General features: G+C 37.7%; 1 protein-coding gene across 2 annotated transcripts in view; it reads right to left on the bottom strand.

Moving 5' to 3' along the window:
* EEFSEC (eukaryotic elongation factor, selenocysteine-tRNA specific) overlaps positions 1-20,233 on the bottom strand; it is a 187,678-nt gene that overhangs the window by 134,645 nt on the left and 32,800 nt on the right. For both annotated transcript variants that reach the window (XM_058170044.1, XM_058170043.1), the window contains exon 2: positions 3,812-4,019. In XM_058170044.1, the coding sequence (XP_058026027.1) occupies positions 3,812-4,019 (208 nt within the window). The remainder of the gene's footprint in view (positions 1-3,811; positions 4,020-20,233) is intronic.

The following is a 20,233-nucleotide window of genomic DNA, read 5'->3' as shown; positions in this document are numbered from 1 at the left end:
ATTTCTAACAGTAATATATTTAAACTCAGTTTATTCATCTAAAATACATCATTAAGTATTATCAACAGTAGATAAGGTATTGATTCCTGGACATTATCGAAACTGTGCATAAAAACTGATGTTGGCATTGTTATGGTAAGTACTATCAAGTCCAGAAGAAGTCCAGAAAAAGGTTTAATTGGTAAACCAAATCACAAGTGTTTTTATGAGTTGAAAAGAGGAAATGGAGAGAGAAAGAAGTCTATTGTCAGGCAGAATTAGAAGAAATTCAGACAAAATAAGTGCCTTTTAACCCGAGAAGGGGCCTTCTTAAGGCACAATATCCTTACACCTCTGTGAAATAGATATGGGATTGAAGGGGCCCCAGAAAAGAAATCAGGAAGAATCCAGAATTTCAAGTCAAACACAAGTCTATAAGTAGCTAAACCTTTACTTCAAAAGAAAACATTTTAGTAGAATTTAGTAATGACTTTTTCCAGACCTTGCTAAGAATGTCACTACTATTAGTTGAAAAAAATGAACCATATATACAGCTGAATATATTCAAGACTGATCAAAGCCAATGTCACTGAGATGAAAAACTGAATGACAACACATGGTATGAAACAGAATGCTGCAGAGGTCAACTCCAAGGTTGAAGCTACATTCCAATTGAATTGAAATTATTTTCTAAATCTATCAAAACTGGCATAAACATCTGCCAATCAGATACATTGTTTTGGGTCAGGGAGCAAATTAGGGCACTAAAGTAATAAGGGGTTAAACCTTATTGTACCACTGCCCACACGGAGCCTGTAGTTGAGGCATCTATAATCTCCGTTAGGCTTATAAATGTACATTTTTTCAAATCCTACAAATTTTGTTTTCCAGCACAGTCATGGTTCTCCCACATCTCTCTGTTCCTTGGGGTTCTATTTGGATGGTAATTGTGCTGTTACACCTTGGACATTAAGAGAATAGACTCCATTTGTATAACGGATTCTTTCTCCTTCTTGCATCCCCCATTACACCAAAATCTGCTGTGGAATATTGAAGGATCCTTAGGTAGATCCAAATCAAAATGATTGATACAAAGGGTGGAGAATTCTTCCTGCATACACAATAGAATATAGTCCTTGAACTTACAACCATTTGCTTTATGACTATGTGAAATTATGATGGGCCCAGAACAGGCATTTTATGACCTGTAAAACACTTCCGAGTGTCATAAAATGTCATATCACCCTCCCCACAGTCATGTGACCGTATTTCAGCTGCTGTGCGAAAAAATATTTTCTATATGGAATGGAATGGAATGGAATGGAATAGAATAGAATAGAATAGAATAGAATAGAATAGAATAGAATAGAATAGAATAGAATAGAATAGAATAGAATAGAATAACAGAGTTGGAAAGGACCTCAGAGATCTTCTAGTCCAACCCCCCTGCTTAGGCAGGAAACCCTATACCATTTCAGAAAATGGTTATCCAATCTCTTCTTAAAAACTTCCAGTGTTGGAGCACTTCTGGCGGCAAGTTATTCCACCAATTAATTGTTTTAACTTTCAGGAAATTTCTGCTTAGTTCTAGGTTGCTTCTCTCCTTGATTAATTGCTTCTTGTCCTCAGGTGCTTTGGAGAATAGCTTGACTCCCTTTTCTTTGTGGCAGCCCCAGAGATATTGGAACACTGCTATCATATCACCCCTAGTCCTTTTCTAAGTCTTCATCCAATCAACTTCATTTATATACTTTTGGTTTTTGTATTTTGAGTTAAGAAATAATTATCCCTATACATTTTCTCCTCACCACAAATAATTTTATATATTGCAATCATGTCCCCACCCTGCTAATGTTTTCTCATAAGAAAGTTGTTTAGAGCTGCTTAGTCACTTTGGTTACATTCACCTATGCTTTTTCCAGCTCTCTTACATCCTTTTTAAAAAATGATGGTTAGAACTGTACACAACATTTCAGATACACACAGTCCATAAATGCAAAATTATATAGTTTACTTTGATTTCTTTTCTAATTATTGTTATCTAAAATTTTCTTTTTTCATATCAGCACAGTATCTTTGTTGACATACCCTTTATAATACCAAAATATTTTTTTCCTAGTGAGATAGAAATAGCTCACACTCCAGCAATGTATACCTGAACTATTTTTGCTCCAATTGCCTGACTTTACATTTATTTAAGCTGAATCATATTTGTGATTTGTTTTACTTATTTGTTCATTTTTAAAAAAGCTCCTTCAGTTTTTAGCATCCTGGTATCATCTGCAAACTTGGTTAACTCCCTGAATATTGCAGTGAAGATCATTTATAAACAATAAACAAGCAATAAAAAGCACCGATCCCAATTTATATCCTTGAAGAACTTTGCTTCTTACTTCACCCCACTGGGGAAACTGCTCATTTATTCCTATTCTTTATTTTCTGATTTTTAACCAGTTAGCAATATAGGTGGCCCTCATTTAACAACCGTTCATTCAGCAACCATTCAAACTTGCAATGGTGCTGAACAAGTGGTACTTATGACAGTTCTCAAAGTTCCAGCCATCACTATGACACATCTCCATAATGGTTATATCATTGTGATCCAGGTGCTCAACAAGTGAGCTGGCTTTCTGAATATACAGATGTCCGGTAATCAAAGTCTCACAATTTGTGACCTTCCCCACTGGCTTTCCACAAAATCAATGGGGAAGTCATCAGGAAGTCAGAATTCGTAATCACATGAAGTCCTCACTTAAACAATGGAAACCAGGAATTCCTATATGGCTGTTGCTATGTGGCATAGTCAATGGACATTGCACTTTACATCAGCATAACTTGATGACAGAAATGACAAGGTTGACAAATGACAAGGTTGACTCAGCCTTCCATCCTTTATAACAGGGGTGTCCAAACTTGGTCCCTTTAAGACTTGTGGACTTCAACTCCCAGAGTTCCTCAGCCAGCTTTGCTGGCTGAGGGACTCTGGGAGTTGAAGTCCACAAGTCTTAAAGGGACCAAGTTTGGACACCCCTGCTTTATAAGGTAGGTAAAATGAGGACCCAGATTGTTGGGGGCAATAAAAGTTGACTTTGTATATAATATACAAATGGATGAAGACTATTGCTTAACACAGTGTAAGCCGCCCTGAGTCTTCGGAGAAGGGCGGGATATAAATTCAAATAAAATAAAAAAATAAATAAAATAAATAAAATTCCAGGGCTGATTATCACTGTTAAACAAGAACTAAGAGTACACAAAAGTACAGCTTGTTCCTTGATCACAAAGTTTATTTAAGCATCTTTTATGAATAACTTCAGTAATAAACTTTAGAAAGTGTAAGTATAGGTCAACCTTCATTTCTATTTCAGTTGATAATCTAAAAAAAAAAAAAAAAAAACCCGCCCACCCTCTAGAATTTGAAGAGAGTTAACCTTTGCAGAATCCATGCTGATTTTCTTTCATCAAGGCTTATTCCTCTATTCTGCCTGATAAAAGCTATCTTACTCCTTTGTGGCAGAGGAGTGGGTGTCAGATACAGCACAAAAGAGGAGTGTCAGAAAGACAACAGGTGTCTTCCCCCCTGGCACTTTTACCTATGTTCCAAACCACAATTGATTCAACTTCTAACAGATTATCTTTGAGCAACTATGGCTCTCAACAACAACAAAATGTCTACCACCTTATCTAACTAACATATTCAATTTAAAGATTTATTCTAAGGAGGTACACTCGGTTCAAGGAATTTCATCAAAAACTCCGAAAGGAGCCTAGAAAAAAGAAAATGAAAGTAATGCAGCTCCTATTATGTAAGCAAGTTGGGCAGGTTACTTACTTAGTGTTTTCCAGGGTCTTATGCATTTTCTTCACCATCTTGTCGATGGCAGCTTGTCGCTTACCCTCGGGAAGAAGGTCAATTTTGTTCAAAACTACTATCATCTTTTGGCACGCAATCTGTCCAATCACCAAGCACTCTGCTGACTGAGTCTGCATTCCTTTTGTTATATCTATTACAAGCATCATCAAGTCAATAATCTGAGCACCTGAAAGAAAGGAACAAATTTATAGGAATCAAAACACCATTAACATGTAATTATGAATGTGGTAGTGAATGTTTCTTATATTTTTATTTAGAAAAAGATGGTTTAGAAAGCACTGTATAGGTAACGATTCGAGGTGTTTGGACATTCAGTTCCAAAATTAGGACAAAAAATAATCAAAATAAAAAAGCAAAAGTCAAAGTCAAAACTCTAAAAGTCAAGACTCTAAATTTGACATAAAAGTCTAGTCTGCAAAGGAAACATCAGAAATGCAAGCTTTTTAAAAATACCTTATTACATATCAGAATCTATTTTTCTATGTTAATTTTATTAAAACATTTTAATTCATATGGACATATTAGAATTACTGATCAGATTTAACAGACCATGGATGTAAATATTTTCATAATTTATGCAAGAAACATGCCGCTCTGTTCCAAACTCATGTTGTTCTTTCTCTCCTTAGCATGCTATAATTAATTAGGAAGTCTTTAATTAACAATAGCTTATTATTTTATCTACAATGGAAAATTATGAACAGATCCAAAATAGATCATAATCTTAAATCAATCTTAAACCTCAGAAATAGTTAGAAATGATGGTAAATTCAAAAGTTACTGTCATGGGACCTTTATGAGTTCATTGGGCAAAATCCAACACACAGCACATCAAAAATCCAAACTATGATAAATCCAAACTATTGGATTGTGTCCGAACTATGACAAATCCAGCTTGGTATTTGGCCTTATGTGAGAACTCTGAGTTGATTTGTTCGATGATCCATTTGTTAATTTTCTTGACTATCAAGAGTCTTGATTCTCTTCATGTCATGATCCAGATTCATACTCTGAAGAAACTGCCCCAGTGGAATGTCAGCCTCAGAAGATAGCAAGCCAGGAGTTTATCTGGAAGCTATCAGGAATCTATCAATCCGGATAGCTCAGGCTGGTAAGGCCTGTTATTAAGAACACAAAGCCTGCAATTACTGCAGGTTCAAGCCCGGCCCAAGGTTGACTCAGCCTTCCATCCTTTATAAGGTAGGTAAAATGAGGACCCAGATTGTTGGGGGGGCAATAAGTTGACTTTGTAAAAATATACAAATAGAATGAGACTATTGCCTTATACACTGTAAGCCGCCCTGAGTCTTCGGAGAAGGGCGGGGTATAAATGTAAACAAACAAACAAACAAACAAACAATCTATCAAGGGAAATATATCATCTCCCAAAGTGCAAAGATCAAAGACATAACACAGAGGCTTAACGCAGGTGGCACAGTGGTTAGAATGCCACTAACTCATTGTTCACTGCCAGGAGTTCAATTCTGATTGAATCAAGGTTGACTCAGCCTTCCATCCCTCCAAGGTTGGTAAAATAGTTTATCCAAAAACTTTCTACTATTGACCTCACCCCATTCCTAAGAGGACCATAAGCGCACAAAAGTGCCTACCGTTCCTGTCCTATTGTTTTTCTTTTCTTCTTTCTATATATATGCTTATACCTCCTTATATTTACTCATATATGTTTATATACTATATAATCTTTTGTATGATTCCTACATATATTGTTGTGACAAAATAAAATAAATAAAATAAAAATAAAATAAATAAATAAAATGAGATCCCAGATTGTTGGGGGCAATATGCTGACTCTGTCAAATGCTTAGAGAGGGCAGTAAAAGCACTATGAAATGGTATATAAGTCTAAGTGCTATCACTATTATCCAACTAATCTAGGCCACTGATTATTATACCTTTCTCCTCTTTCATGTTGGGAGCCTGGGGAAAAAAATCAAATGTCTAGGCAGAAAGGCAAAAGACTTAAGAGCACAGGTGGGGTTTTCATCCATACTTCCGAGGCATTGTCAATATCCAATGAAGTAATGGAGGATTTCAAAGGTAAATTGCGGGTTCAAGAAATGGTGCTGTCAAAAAAAAATTGCATTTGTAGACCATGGTCTACACTATTTCCATTTTGGCCTTTGCGAAGAGATGAGCTCTACTTCACAAGGACTGGGAAGAATGTGTTTGGAAGACATTTCACTTGGGTCTATTTCTCTGACAAGCTAAAGGACAAAAAGGACAAGTAAAAAAATATTCTTCAAATAACCCAAAATGTCAAGACACAATCAGAAAAAGCTAAGGCTCGTAATTCAAAATCAAATGAATTAACAATATCAAAAACAATATTAATCAAAAAGCATCTAGTTTAATAGACTGAAATAGTCCTTCGTAGTACCAAACAGAAAAACAATTTTTCATTCAGCTATTATTCAGAGAATAGAAATAACTTCTCTTCTTCATCATGGTCCCATGTTCGTGCATCTGCGCCAATATGAGATTCACTGGCCTGGTATATCTCCATAAGCTGGAGAGCGGATAGTCACTTTGTGACTGTACATATTCACAAAATTGGATGGCTGTATCATTACAATATTATGCTTGAAGATAATGAGGTGTGGGATAACTTGGCTTTGAACATAAGCAGGGGAACAGAATGCACAAATGACTTGCACTTCATTCTCTATGCTTCTTTGTTATATCTGAAATGTAATCTGTGCTTTTCCCTCCACACTTAGATGTGCAAGCTCCCGCAGAAAAGGAGCCTGCACATCTCAGATATCCAAGGCATTCTAAAGAAGCATAGAGACTATGAAATATAAAGAATATGGGCTTTCTGTACTTCTCCCATGCTACTAGAAGAAATTCAAAATTAGTTTTAATAAAAACTACTAAATCCATATTTCACCCCATAGATTTATTTGGCTGAAAGAACTGGTATATTTGGCAATTAGTAGTGTGTAGAAATTTCTTGACATACTTTTATAATTTTTTTTCACAGACCATTTAAGAAAAGTGCAAAATCTGATTCCAATTTACATATTAAATTGGGAAGAATTAATTAGTTCATATTAAAACACTAATAAAATGACCTATCTAGGTCACAACATAATAAACTTTAGAAGCCATCAAACACAAAGATTTTGACTTCTGACATTGTACTTCATAAGCACTTCCTGATATTCGTGTTATATGTGGTTACTTAAATCAACCTGTGGATCCTGCACTTCCCCAGGCACTCCAGAAGACTTAGCCACTCTGTTTGGTCTTAATTTTCTTCAATTTTTTTAATGTTTTCTGATATTCATTTTAACCCAACTATTAAATGAAACTTATCCCAAACTGAAGCAAAAATAAAAGATGAAATTTGTAAATTAAGGCAAGCAGATTGAAGTGTTATGCATTTCCAGAATAGAGCTGAATTCTTAGAACAAGTAACAAAAATTAATTGACTCCATGACTCTCTTCTTAGCCTGTAATACCTGTTGATATTTTGTCTTGAAGGGCAGGAGATCCTGGGTTGAATAAGAACAAGGATCTTCTTTATATTCCTTAAAGCAAGAAAGCAGTTGTTTCTTGGCAGCATGGCGTTTGCTATCAAGCCAAGGATCATTAAAAGAAGATTCTTGTTAGCACCAAATGGACAAGTAAAGAGAATTGGCTGAAGGAGCTGAACAAGTTGAGGACTCCAAAGGCACTGATAAGGGCAGACTCATCCATAACAAACTTAGCCTCATTTGTTTAATTGTCATTCTTCTATGTTCTGGCTTAGTTAAGGACAAACAGGAAGATATTATTAACAACAGGGTTAACATTTGGCAATCTGTGGGTATCAAAGACAGCAGAGCTGAGCAAAGGAGTTATCCTTCCATTACTTAATGGAAAACTGATTGGGATTTCAAATCCTTTTAAAATGAAAAGGATTTCATTTTATGCAACACGTGTGGTATATAGATTGCTTAAAAGGCAGTAAAATTCATTAAATGCCAAGCATGCTTGAGAGTCATTCAACCATGCACAAATCTATTTGCCACTGGCAGCAATGGGAAAAGTGCCCCAAAGAAGTTACAATTGCTCTTCTATAGACCCAGTGACTGGAATTGAGGCCAAAGATAAATGAAGAGAAACCTGATTTAATTGCAAAGAACAGGTCAGCTTTGATGAGCTAACTTCTTTGAATACTTACACACTTCCATCAGTAATTAGACCTTCATTGGCTTATAATTTACTGTTCTTTTGCCCTAAGGGATGTCACTTCACTAGATTGTCTATTTGAACATGAGCTTCAATAAAGGCAGGGGAACTCTCTGTGTGCTTTTGTGCAGAGACTTCCAAATCATTTTTTAACAGGTCTAAATTATTTTTAGGGACGCTAGTTGCTCAAACATTGAAATAACAGTTTCAGTTACAGCAAACATTGGTTTGCCATAAGTTTGGTTGCACCATCTCATACTGGAAGTTTTTCCCAGTCCTCGCCCTCTGCAATCATGTTATTTTCTTTAGAAGAAACTGAAGAGTGAATAAACTCCACTGAAGATTTGTTTGTTTGTTGTTTATGTGTTATGTATTTATTTGTTTATTTGTTTGTTTATTATTTTATACACCTTCGATTGGGATGGGAGCAGCAAAGAATCTAACGAATGTATTAATTCCTCACCAAGGGATGCAGAAAGGTCCAGTAATAGCTGTTTTTCTACTTCAGTTTGTAAATCCCATTCAAGAGCCTTGAATTTGGCAGATGGAAATCGGGAAATGGTTACTTACTGTTTCTTCCTACAGAAAAAGCTCGTCAATATGCAGTTATTTAGCTGTCTTGGAAGAGTGGTGTGAGCTAGGCCTGGCTCCATGATGCTTCTTCCTTTTCCCCCATTTCCCCAAATGAGAAGCCTCTTTTCTTTCCTTCTTGCTGCCTGACTTTTGTCTTTCCTCCCAGGGAGTTGCTAATGTATAAGAAAAGCCACTGGATTACTTTGATGGGTCTTGATCTATTCTAAACCGAAGGGCACTTCCCAAAAGACATCCTATCCCTGTGATGGCAAACCTATGGCACCCGTACCACAGGTGGCATGTGGAGCCATATCGGTGAGCACACGAGCTCAGCTCCTGCGTGCATGTGCGTACTGGTCAGCTTATTTTCGGGCCTTCTGGTCCCAATGGAAGTCAGGAAACATGCTGTTTCCAGCCTCCGGGGGGGGGGATGAGGAAGGCCCATTTTTTGCTCTCCCCAGGCTCCAGAGCCTTTCTAGGAGCTTGGGGAGGGCAAAAACGGCCTTCCCCACCCCCTCCAGAGGCCTTCCGGAAGCTGGAAACGGCCCGTTTCCGACCTGGGAAGAGCAAAAAACAGGCTTACCGGGCCCACCGGCCATCATATGCCAAAAGTGGTGGGGAGCGCGGGGGAGGGTGTCGCATGCGCATGTATCGGGGGGCACATAGAATTATGGGTGTGGGCACACGCACGTGCAACCCCCCTCTGTACTTCCCTCGCTTTTGGCATGTGATGGCAAAAAGGTTAGCCACCACTGTCCTATCCCATCAGAGAGCTATCACACACCCCATTGCCAGAACTTGCATCCTCTCTGCAAACATCTGTTCAGGAAGAACAAGGCAAAATCTGATGGGCAAAATCAGCCTGCTTGCACCAGCCAGTTTCCAACAATTAAGCCACACTCATGTGCTCACATACACTGCCCTGTTTGCACCCATCCCATCCCAAAAAGTGAGCAGGACTTCCAGGGAAGCAGTGGAGAACTAAAGACAGCTCCACAGGAAGCAGAACTGATGATTGTGGCAGAAAGAGGAGGCGGTGAATTAAGCAATTCCCTGAATTCCTCTACTCCATATAAAGGAGAGGCCTTGGGATTGATTCCCCAAGCGGCTTCCCATGATGAAACCATAAACTCCTCCAGATTTCAGAACTTGAAGTCAGGAGAGAGTTCTGTCCAAGCCACGGTTGAGAATCCTTTGAAGCGATACTCGGTTTGCCCACTCCCTTTCTCAATCACTTTTACTGTAAATGACTTATAGATTGCTTTTTTGGTATTAGGAACTTTTAGAAGGACCAGTTTTATTACCCTGCATGATTTTCCCTATAACGCAAGCGAAATAGGTTTTATTAAGTTTAAAACTTAAAGAAAACCATTTTTATCTGGAAATAAAGAGCAAAAGGGTGAGTGTTGATTTTGGAAAGCTTTAAAATGGTATAGGAGGTTGGATTGACTGGAAATAAGTTCTGAAACAATTATAATACTCCTTATGGTTTGTTTAAAATATTATTAATATTATTAAAAATATATGACAATTTTGAATTTAAGTATAAAGTATTTTCCTGGGAAAATGTTTGGGATGAGAGAAAAACAAGACGGGGATACCTTGAAGGCTGGTTACTAGAATTAAAGATTGTAATTAAAAGAGAAGATCACTAATATAGAATGGAGAAAAGTATTTTAACTCTGGAAGAATTCAAAAATACTTGGGAACAATGTACCCAGAACTTTCTCTCAGACTGTCTGATACTATAAAAATAGAATTAAAAAAAGAGAGATAAGACGATACAACTAAAAATCATGTTGTTTTGAATATGGGCTTAAAACTGACAGGATACAATTCAGTTAAGAACTGTCTTTCTTAGCAACAGAAATTTGGGGGTCATTATGGACGTAATTATCTGTATCAGGAGAGCAGAAAGCTTTTGGCATTGGGTTCATGACATTGGTACTATTGCTACCACTGAGCATATCCTAAAATCATTTCAATATTCCTACATATGCCAGATGCTGGTTGCCTGAGTTATATGCCTCTCTTCAGAATCTCTACCACCTCCACCCTGGTAAAAGAGAAGCCAGGAGGAAAAGCAAAGAGCAAAGAGAGCCAGTTTGGTCTACAAAATAACAGAGTTAGAAGGGATCATCGAGATCTTCTAGTCCAATCCCCTCCTCAAGCAGGAAATCCTATGTCATTTCAGACAAATGTTTGTCCAATCTCTTCTTACTCCAGTGTTAGAGCACCCACAACTTCTGAAGGCAAATCATTCCACTGATTACTTGTTCTGTCAAGAAATTTCTCCTTAATTTCTTGAGGTTGGTTCTCTCCTTGATTAGTTTCCATCCATTGCTTCTTGTTCTGCTTTCCGGTGCTATTAGAGAATAGGTTGACCCCCTCTTCTTTGTGGCAGCCCCTTTAGATATTGGAACACTGCTATCATGTCACCTTCTTTTCATTAGATGGTTCTAATGGTTAAGGCACAAAGCTAGAAGTAGAGTTCTAGTCCTGCCTTAGGCATGCAAGCCGGCCCAACTCACCTCAGAGCAAGAAAATGGGAGAACATATTTGCTGCCTTGAGTTGATGATAAAAATAATAAAGGCAGGATATAAGTAATAAATAAATTGCACTGTTTTTTATTACTCCCCCATACATGTTACACTTGGATTTTGGGGGTATAAAATCACTGTGTAAAATAATCATCCCTTCCACACACACAATAGAGGAGAAACATCTTTTAACCACAGAACTAGGACATGCCTTTATGAAACAGATTCCAGTGTAAATTTGAAAGTTCTCTATCAGAGGGACAGTTAGCAGATTCTTTCTGCAAAGTAAAAGCAGGAAAGTGACACAATGGAACCACTATTGGCACAAAACAATTGAGACTGGGATTCTTCTCCAAAGAATGAGAAAGAGGAAAAATCCTTGGTCATTCATCCTTTGCTTTGAGAAAAAAATTCAGGAATGTGATCTGAGACATTGACCAAAGCTTCCCTTTGATAATCTGCAGGGGATAATCTTTGACCATTCTGATGACGATGATGTTCCGAGTCCAACATTCCTCACCCTTATCCAGATGGACTGGGACTGCCAAGAGTTGCAGTTCAACAACTGCTGGAGGGCCACAGATCCATTATATTGAAAAGTTATATTTTATTTTTTTTATTTATTTATTTTTGTCACAACAGTATACACAAACATCGTCATAAATAAAAAACAAGATATCATGAAAGAAATATATGTATATATAAGTAAAAACGTGCAACAACTATGTTAATTTGATATAATGAAGGGAACAATAGGACAGGAACGGTAGGCACTTTGTGCTCTTATGCCCTTACAGTCCTCTGCATGCCCCTTACAGTCCTCATATAAATAAATAAATATATATAAATACCAGTATATATATTATATATTTATAAATATATATATTTATATATATATAAATCATATAAATGTGTTACCTCATTTGGAATTCGAAGCTAGGCTTCTCTTCTAGCAACTACTTTTCCAAAATCTCCAAATCAGTCTTACTAATGCATTAGATAAATGCTTTAAGAAGTATTAAATGAATCAACTCTATGCTTTCACCTTCATTCTTCTAGCACCAGATTCTATACCTCAGTAATGATCCTAGTCCTAGCCCTGTTATATTCCCTTCCCCTCTTATCTCAGATTTCATCCTTCAACCCATTGCTTCTAAAATGTAATGTATAATGAATCATAGTTTCTGTATGATTGGAAGAAATAGTCATAGTATTTTTATAACAATGGCCTCAGAATTGGAAATAAAAATGCCACTTTGAAATATTAAAATTATCCACAAAATGCTGCATCATACTGCATATAGAAAATACAGTAAGCAATAGTACTTTCCAAAAAAGCAACTGATTAAAAATACATAAATGTACATCTTTGTAAGTAAATTGTAGGTTTACTGATATAAACTTCCACAGCCAGTATTTCTTGGACAGTGTTGGGCTTCAGGATTTAGGACCATAATCTACAGAACAGAGTTCTTGATGTTTCTCTGGCATCTATGGCTGAAGTTGCCAGTTGTTTGTGAAACATCAGGAAATCTGTTCTCTAGACTATAGTCCTGAAGCTCAAAACTGCCCAAATCATTTTAATGAAATAAACAGCTCAAGAATGTAAGATTAACTCAGAATCAAATTATTCCCTGAGATTTATTCCTTGGAAGGAATGTGAAAGATAGGTTTATTTTTAGCAAGGTGTGCATAGTCTAACTGCCTTACATTATATGTAGACTTCAAGGCAGAGCTTGACAAAAAGCTAAATCAGGCCTGACAATGTCAGAAGACACCTATTTCCTCTGTGAAACCCCTGTCCCAGTGCACCTGGTCTCCCTGCGCACTGAGAATAGTCTTTTCTCCAAGACTAAGTCAGGAAGCTATCACTCTGTACATTGTTCAACAAAATAAATCCACTTTTTTTCCTCAGTACACAGAAATATACCCTCTCCATAGCCCACTGAAGATGAGAAATCATCTGATCAGAGATAGAAAAACTCCGCTTTCTCAGAAGTAAATGCGGAAATATTTGCATATTTCATCATTGGCCCATAGGTTCCTGATGCATGCTTTAAGAGTTTCAAAAAAATAAAAGCTTCTAAGAAACTCTGATCGATTTCTCACTGCCTATGTTTCTCAAGGAAAGTGGTACATAATTATCAGATAATTGCTTATCAGGCAAATTAGCTTGTTTTGCTCTGAAGGACTAAAATATGGCAACATTAACCCTGGCAGAATTTTTATGTTTAAATTTCTGTATACAAAAGGAGTCAATCCTAGGAATTTACTTTTAAATCAGGATTTTCACTTAAAAGACTATCTAATCAACATCAAATAAAAATAACACAATTACATTACATAATTGAAACTTTTTTACAATCACTGTGGGCTATACATTTTAACAGTTAGTCTCTTATAATACTTCTTTTATTTCTCACAATTCAAGAACTCTTAATAATTTTATAAGCTCGCTGCACACAATTTAAACAGTTAAATTATAAATTCTAGACATGAGTTGTGTGTTCAGGTATTTTTATAAGTGAATATGAACACCAAAGATGAATTTTCAGCTACTCAGTTCAAAGCTTATGAACTTTTGCCCCCTAAAAAATAAAAATAAAATCAAAAAGGTGCCTTGAGCTTGGCACATGATCATACTATTCCATCAGTATCTATCAATATCAAAAACTGTAAAGGCCTTGATCTTGAAACACAATAAAAACTTAGCAAGAAGAGGAAAAAGGACAACGGTCCAAAAGAGAATGAGCTAAGAGGTTTCGCATGTCATAAGAGAATAGTAAATATGGCATTTTATTTGTCTCTTTAAACTACTGCTACCAGTTAAATTTAATTCTTTGGATCACTTCACAGAAACAGCCCAACTCATCTTTCACTGAATTAAAGAAAAATAAATTTAATATAATAGACGCAAATTAATGTTGAACCACGGACTACAATGAGTTACCATGTTTTAGAAAACTAAATAACATTTCATCAAATATATTTAAAATATTTGTGTTCACATTTGTTTGTGTGCTTGTGTGATTTTTACCATGTTAGGATTTCCTCTTAGCCCAGAAGAGAAAAATCTGCTGTTCTCAAGTATCACTGCTATTTGGGGGCAGAGCTGTTTTAATATGTACTTCCCATTCTGGGGAAGAGGAAATTCTTCAATTAATAAACCGGGTGGACTGAGGCGAGTTTTAAAAGGTTTAATCAATTTCATCTGCACTTAGGATAAAAAGACTGATTATTCTCCTCTTTTCCCCCTCCACACTAAACTTTTTTTTTAAAAAAAATCATAAAATAAATATTTTATTTTAAATTCTTTGAGATTAATATCTCCTGTTTCAGGAAATATTGTCTGTTTCATGCAGTGAGTATGAAACTTCCTCCTGTGACCCCACTCTTAACATTTTTTTTGTGCTTTTTAAAATTCCTACTCTGAAGCATGTAAATTATTCTCCACTTCTTATATAGTAACACCTTGGGAGAAGCTATAAGCAATTCAGGATTTTTGTAGGTATCTCTAGGGAAATGACGGGTGAACACTGAAGTTTTTTCCTGACTATGCAAACCTTCAAAATCCCACATTAAAGAGAAAGGACCAAAAGTGCACGAACTATACAAGAAAAAGAAAGAAAAAACCTCTATAAACCAATGCAAATCATGAGTCAGAACCGGATACCCAAGCTTTAGACAGACAATATTTTAAAAAGAAACAGGAATTCCCAATGTGATTCCAACATCCCATAAGTATTTTGAGATATGCTGTTCCATCTGGAAGGTGTCACTAAACCCTAAAGGACAGAAGTCCTGGATAAGCAACAGGGAATCGACCACTTTTTAATTTTTCATTTGCTTTCTCTGAAAATCCAACACAGATATTTATAAAAATGGTTGGAACGTATTTTATGTATTTATTATATGGGATTTATCTGCAGTGTCTTTAAGCAATGTGTAATTACAGTAAACCCTAACTCACTAAAAGGGGGCTAATTTTTAATAAACAAGAATGAAATTAAGATTCTATAACTTCTGATTGATTTGCAACTATTGACTCACTTTACATGTCATAGAGATTACTACATTCTTTATCATGATCGTCTTCCTCATCTGTCAAACTATTTATAGTGTGGTATAGTGGCTAGGGTACCAGACTAAACCAGAGATCACCGATTTCTTACAACCAGCTCAGAGGTGTAAATCAGAGTGACAGAATGTTTTTTTCTGGTTGAAATACATAGCTTCTAAGTGGACTCTAGGTCTCTTCCTGAGCTTACTCTGCTTAGATGTATCTATTGTAATAATTTTGTCTTTAAATTCATATTTTCATTTTACACAACAGAATATTTTAAAGCTGTTAAGTTAAATTAAATTAAATTACTAAAATCCTACGGCATTTCAGGACCCCTCCACAATTGGATAACAGCTTTCCTGTCAAATAGACAACAAGTGGTCAAAATTGGCAATGCTCTATCAAATCCTGTTCCTGTCAAAAGTGGCATTCCCCAAGGCAGTGTTCTTGGACCAACACTCTTCATATTATACATTAATGATCTCTGTGACCATATTACAAGTAATTGTGTTCTTTTTGCTGACGATGTCAAACTATTTAACACCACCAACAATACAACTACCCTTCAAAAAGACCTTGACTTTGTATCTGAATGGTCTAAAACTTGGCAACTCCAAATCTCAACCAGCAAATGCTCAGTCTTACATATTGGAAAAAAGAACCTAAACACCAAGTACAAGCTTGATGGACATTACCTTACAGATGACCCTCACCCTGTTAAAGACCTTGGAGTTTTCATATCAAATGATCTAAGTGCCAAAGCCCACTGCAACTACATAGCAAAAAAGGCTCTAAGAGTTGTAAACCTAATCTTGCGTAACTTCTTTTCCAAAAACACTACACTACTAACCAGAGCATATAAAACATTTGCTAGACTAATTCTTGAATACAGTTCACCTGTCTGGAACCCATACCACATTTCAGACATAAATACAATTGAACGTGTCCAGAAATATTTTACAAGAAGAGTTCTTCACTCCTCTGAATACAACAAAATACCTTATGCCACCAGACTTGAAATCCTGGGTTTAGAAAATTTAGAACTACGCCGCCTTTGACATGACCTGAATTTAACTCATAGAATCATCTATTACAATGTCCTTCCTGTTGAAGACTACTTCAGCTTCAATTGCAATAATACATGAGCACACAATAGATTTAAGTTTAATGTTAACCGCTCCAATCTTGATTGCAGAAAATATGACTTCAGTAACAGAGTTGTTAATGCTTGGAATAAACTACCTGACTCTGTGGTCTCTTCCCAAAATCCCCAAAACTTCAACCAAAAACTGTCTACTATTGACCTCACCCCATTTCTAAGAAGTCTGTAAGGGTTGTGCATAAGAGCACAAGCGTGCCTACCGTTCCTGTCCTATTGTTTTCTTTCATTATATCCAATTAATATAATAATAATAATAATAATAATAATAATAATAATAATTAATAATAATAATAATAATAATAATAATAATAATAATAATAATAATAATAATAATAATAATAATAATATTTTTATTTGTATACCGCCCTTCTCCCGAAGGACTCTGGGCGGTGCACAGCCAAAATAAAATACAAAAAAAACAGCACATACAATACTAAGAACAACCCCTTAAAAACTTATTCAGTTGGCCAAAATTTAAAATACAATAACACCCTATAAAATTTACAAAAATTTAAAACCCATAAAAGCAAATTAAAATTTTAAAATCAAGCCAGTCCAGCTAGACGGAATAAATAGGTTTTAAGTTCGCAGCGAAAGGTCCGAAGGTCGGATAGCTGACGAAGTCCAGGGGGAAGTTCGTTCCATAGGGCAGGAGCCCCCACAGAGAAGGCCCTCCCCCTGGGGGCTGCCAGTCAACATTGCTTGGCTGACGGCACCCTAAGGAGTCCCTCTCTGTGAGAACGCACCGGTCGCTGGGAGATAGAAGATGGCAGTAGACGGTCCCGTAAATATCCTGGTCCTAAGCCATGGAGCGCTTTGAAGGTAGTCACCAATACCTTGAAGCGCACCCGGAAGACAACAGGCAGCCAGTGCAGTCTGCGCAGGATGGGTGTTACATGGGAGCTCCAAACCGCTCCCTCTATCACCCGTGCAGCTGCATTCTGGACTAACTGGAGTCTCCGGGTGCTCTTCAAGGGGAGCCCCATGTAGAGAGCATTGCAATAGTCCAAGCGAGAGGTCACGAGAGCATGAGTGACCGTGCATAGGGCATCCCGGTCCAGGAAGGGGCGCAACTGGCAAATCAGATGAACCTGATAAAAAGCTCTCCTGGAGATGGTCATCAAATGGTCTTCGAAAGACAACCGCCCATCCAGGAGAACGCCCAAGTTGCGCACCCTTTCCATCGGGGCCAATGACTCGCCCCCAACAGTCAGCCGCGGCTGCAGCTGACTGTACCGGGGTGCCGGCATCCACAGCCACTCCGTCTTGGAGGGATTAAGCTTGAGCCTGTTCCTCCCCATCCAGACCCGTATGGCTTCCAGACACCGGGACAGTACTTCGATAGCTTCATTGGGGTGGCCTGGGGTGGAAAAGTACAGCTGCGTATCATCAGCGTACAGTTGGTATCTCACCCCAAAACCACTGATGATCTCGCCCAGCGGCTTCATATAGATGTTGAACAGGAGAGGCTAGAGAATCGATCCCTGTGGCACCCCACACATGAGGCGCTTCGGGGTCGATCTCTGCCCCCCTGTCAACACCGTCTGCGTCCGGTCAGAGAGGTAGGAGGAGAACCACCGATAAATGGTGCCTCCCACTCCCAAACCCTCCAACTGGCGCAGCAGGATACCATGGTCGATGGTATCGAAAGCCGCTGAGAGATCTAATAGGACCAGGGCAGAGGAATAACCCTTATCCCTGGCCCTCCAGAGATAATCCACCAACGCGACCAAAGCCATCTCCGTACTGTATCCGGGCCGGAAGCCGGACTGGAACGGGTCTAGATAGACGGTTTCATCCAGGTACTGGGGTAATTGACGTGCCACCGCACTCTCTACAACCTTCGCTGTAAAACGAAGGTTGGAGACTGGACGGTAATTTCCTAAAACAGCTGGGTCCAGGGAAGGCTTCTTGAGGAGAGGTCTCACCACCGCCTCTTTCAAGGCAGCGGGAAAGACCCCCTCCCGCAAAGAAGCATTTGTAATCCCCCGGAGCCAGCCTCGTGTCACCTCCTACGTGGCCAGCACCAACCAGTAGGGGCACGGGTCCAGTAAACATGTGGTGGCATTCAACCTTCCCAGTAACCTGTCCATGTCCTCGGGAGTCACAGGGTCAAAACTATCCCAAATGGTCTCAACAAGACGGGTCTCGAAACTCTCGCCTGGATCTACCCAATTTTGATCCAATCCATCCTGAAGCTGAACGATTTTATCGTATAGATAACCGTTAAACTCCTCGGCACGCCCTTGTAATGGGTCCTCCCGCCCCTCCTGTTGAAGGAGAGAGCGGGTAACCCGAAACAGGGTGGCCGGGCGGTTATCTGCAGACGCAATGAGGGAGGAAACGTAATATAGTTATTACATACTCATACTTATATATATGCTTATATATTATATAGTTATTACATGCTTATGCTTATATATACTGTGTGACAAATAAATAAAAAAAATGGTATAGCTTCACTCATATATTGGTAGCTGAATTTCATAAATTAAATATGAAATCCACCAGGATGACTATCAGAGTTGAAACAAATGCTATTAAATGAAACAGTTGAAAACAGAGGAACTGCTAGCTACTACAAACGTTAGTCTAATAAAAAAGTAAGCAGGGTTCTGTCCTGGTTCCAGTGATGTTCAACATTTTCATAAATGGTATAAACAATAGGATAGAAGAGATGTCCATCAAGTTTGCAGATGTCATAAAGTTGAAAGACAAGGGAGAGGACACTATTAATATCACAGGAAACAGAATCTCATGGTTGAAAAGATTCTTAATAGACATTAATATTATAGGCGCAACAATATGCAATTTGATGGCAAGAAATATAAGGTTCTACACTTTATTTACCTTTCTTTTAGTAAGAAATACTTTAATACGTTAATATGTGAACCAGGCCAATAAAAGAATATTCTGAATAGAATTCACAGCTAAAAAGCTATTGAAAGGTATGTACACATCCCTGGCCAAAATGCAGTAGCAACACATATCTTACCCATGCAACTATAAAAATAATCTGAGACTTCAAAACGAAATATCTCTTACAAATATGTTGATCAAATTAAAAGGATACACTGACTATTTTTTCACATAATAAATATCCAAGTCCATCATCCGGAGCATTCAAATCCTCCTTGAAAAAAAGTATATTTTTAATTCTCAGGTACAAGCTTAAATACCTTTGATTAACACCTAAATAAAGTTTTCTAATAAATGCACCCTGGTAAATAGAACTGAATATATCTAATTAATCTCCTAAATAAACTAAGAAAAAAACATTGTGGTCCCAAGATCTTACATTAAAAGACCACACAGCATCACTATTAGTTCAAAAGCAAGATGATTTCAGGATAAGATATTGAATGAAGTTCTATATGCCCTGAACATGTCTATGGAAAGGTTTTAAGGGGATGCCAACATTAATAAATGGATCTTCTAAATAAATTTGGGGACACAGTGGCTCAGTGGCTAAGATGCTGAGCTTGTCTATCAGAAAGGTCGCAGTTCGGCAGTTCGAATCCCTAGTGCCACGTAACAGGGTGAGTTCCTGTTACTTGTCCCAGCTTCTGCTAACCTAGCAGTTCGAAACCATGTAAAATATGCAAGTAGAAAAAATAGGGACCACCTTTGGTGGGAAGGTAACAGCTTTCCATGTGCCTTTGGCGTTTAGTCATGCCGGCCACAGGACCATGACACGTGACAGCGCTGGCTCTTCGGCTTTGAAACAAAGATGAGCACCGGCCCCTAGAGTCGGGAATGACTAGCACGTATGTGCAAGGGGAACCTTTACTTTTACCTATAAATAAGTTCAGCATATTCAGATAATACAGAATCTAAACCACAAATG

The sequence above is a fragment of the Ahaetulla prasina genome, chromosome 2 (assembly GCF_028640845.1).
Source record: "Ahaetulla prasina isolate Xishuangbanna chromosome 2, ASM2864084v1, whole genome shotgun sequence".
Classification (NCBI taxonomy): Eukaryota; Metazoa; Chordata; class Lepidosauria; order Squamata; family Colubridae; genus Ahaetulla; species Ahaetulla prasina.
Note: the sequence above shows the minus strand (reverse complement) of the source record. Positions and strands in the feature narration are given on the sequence as shown.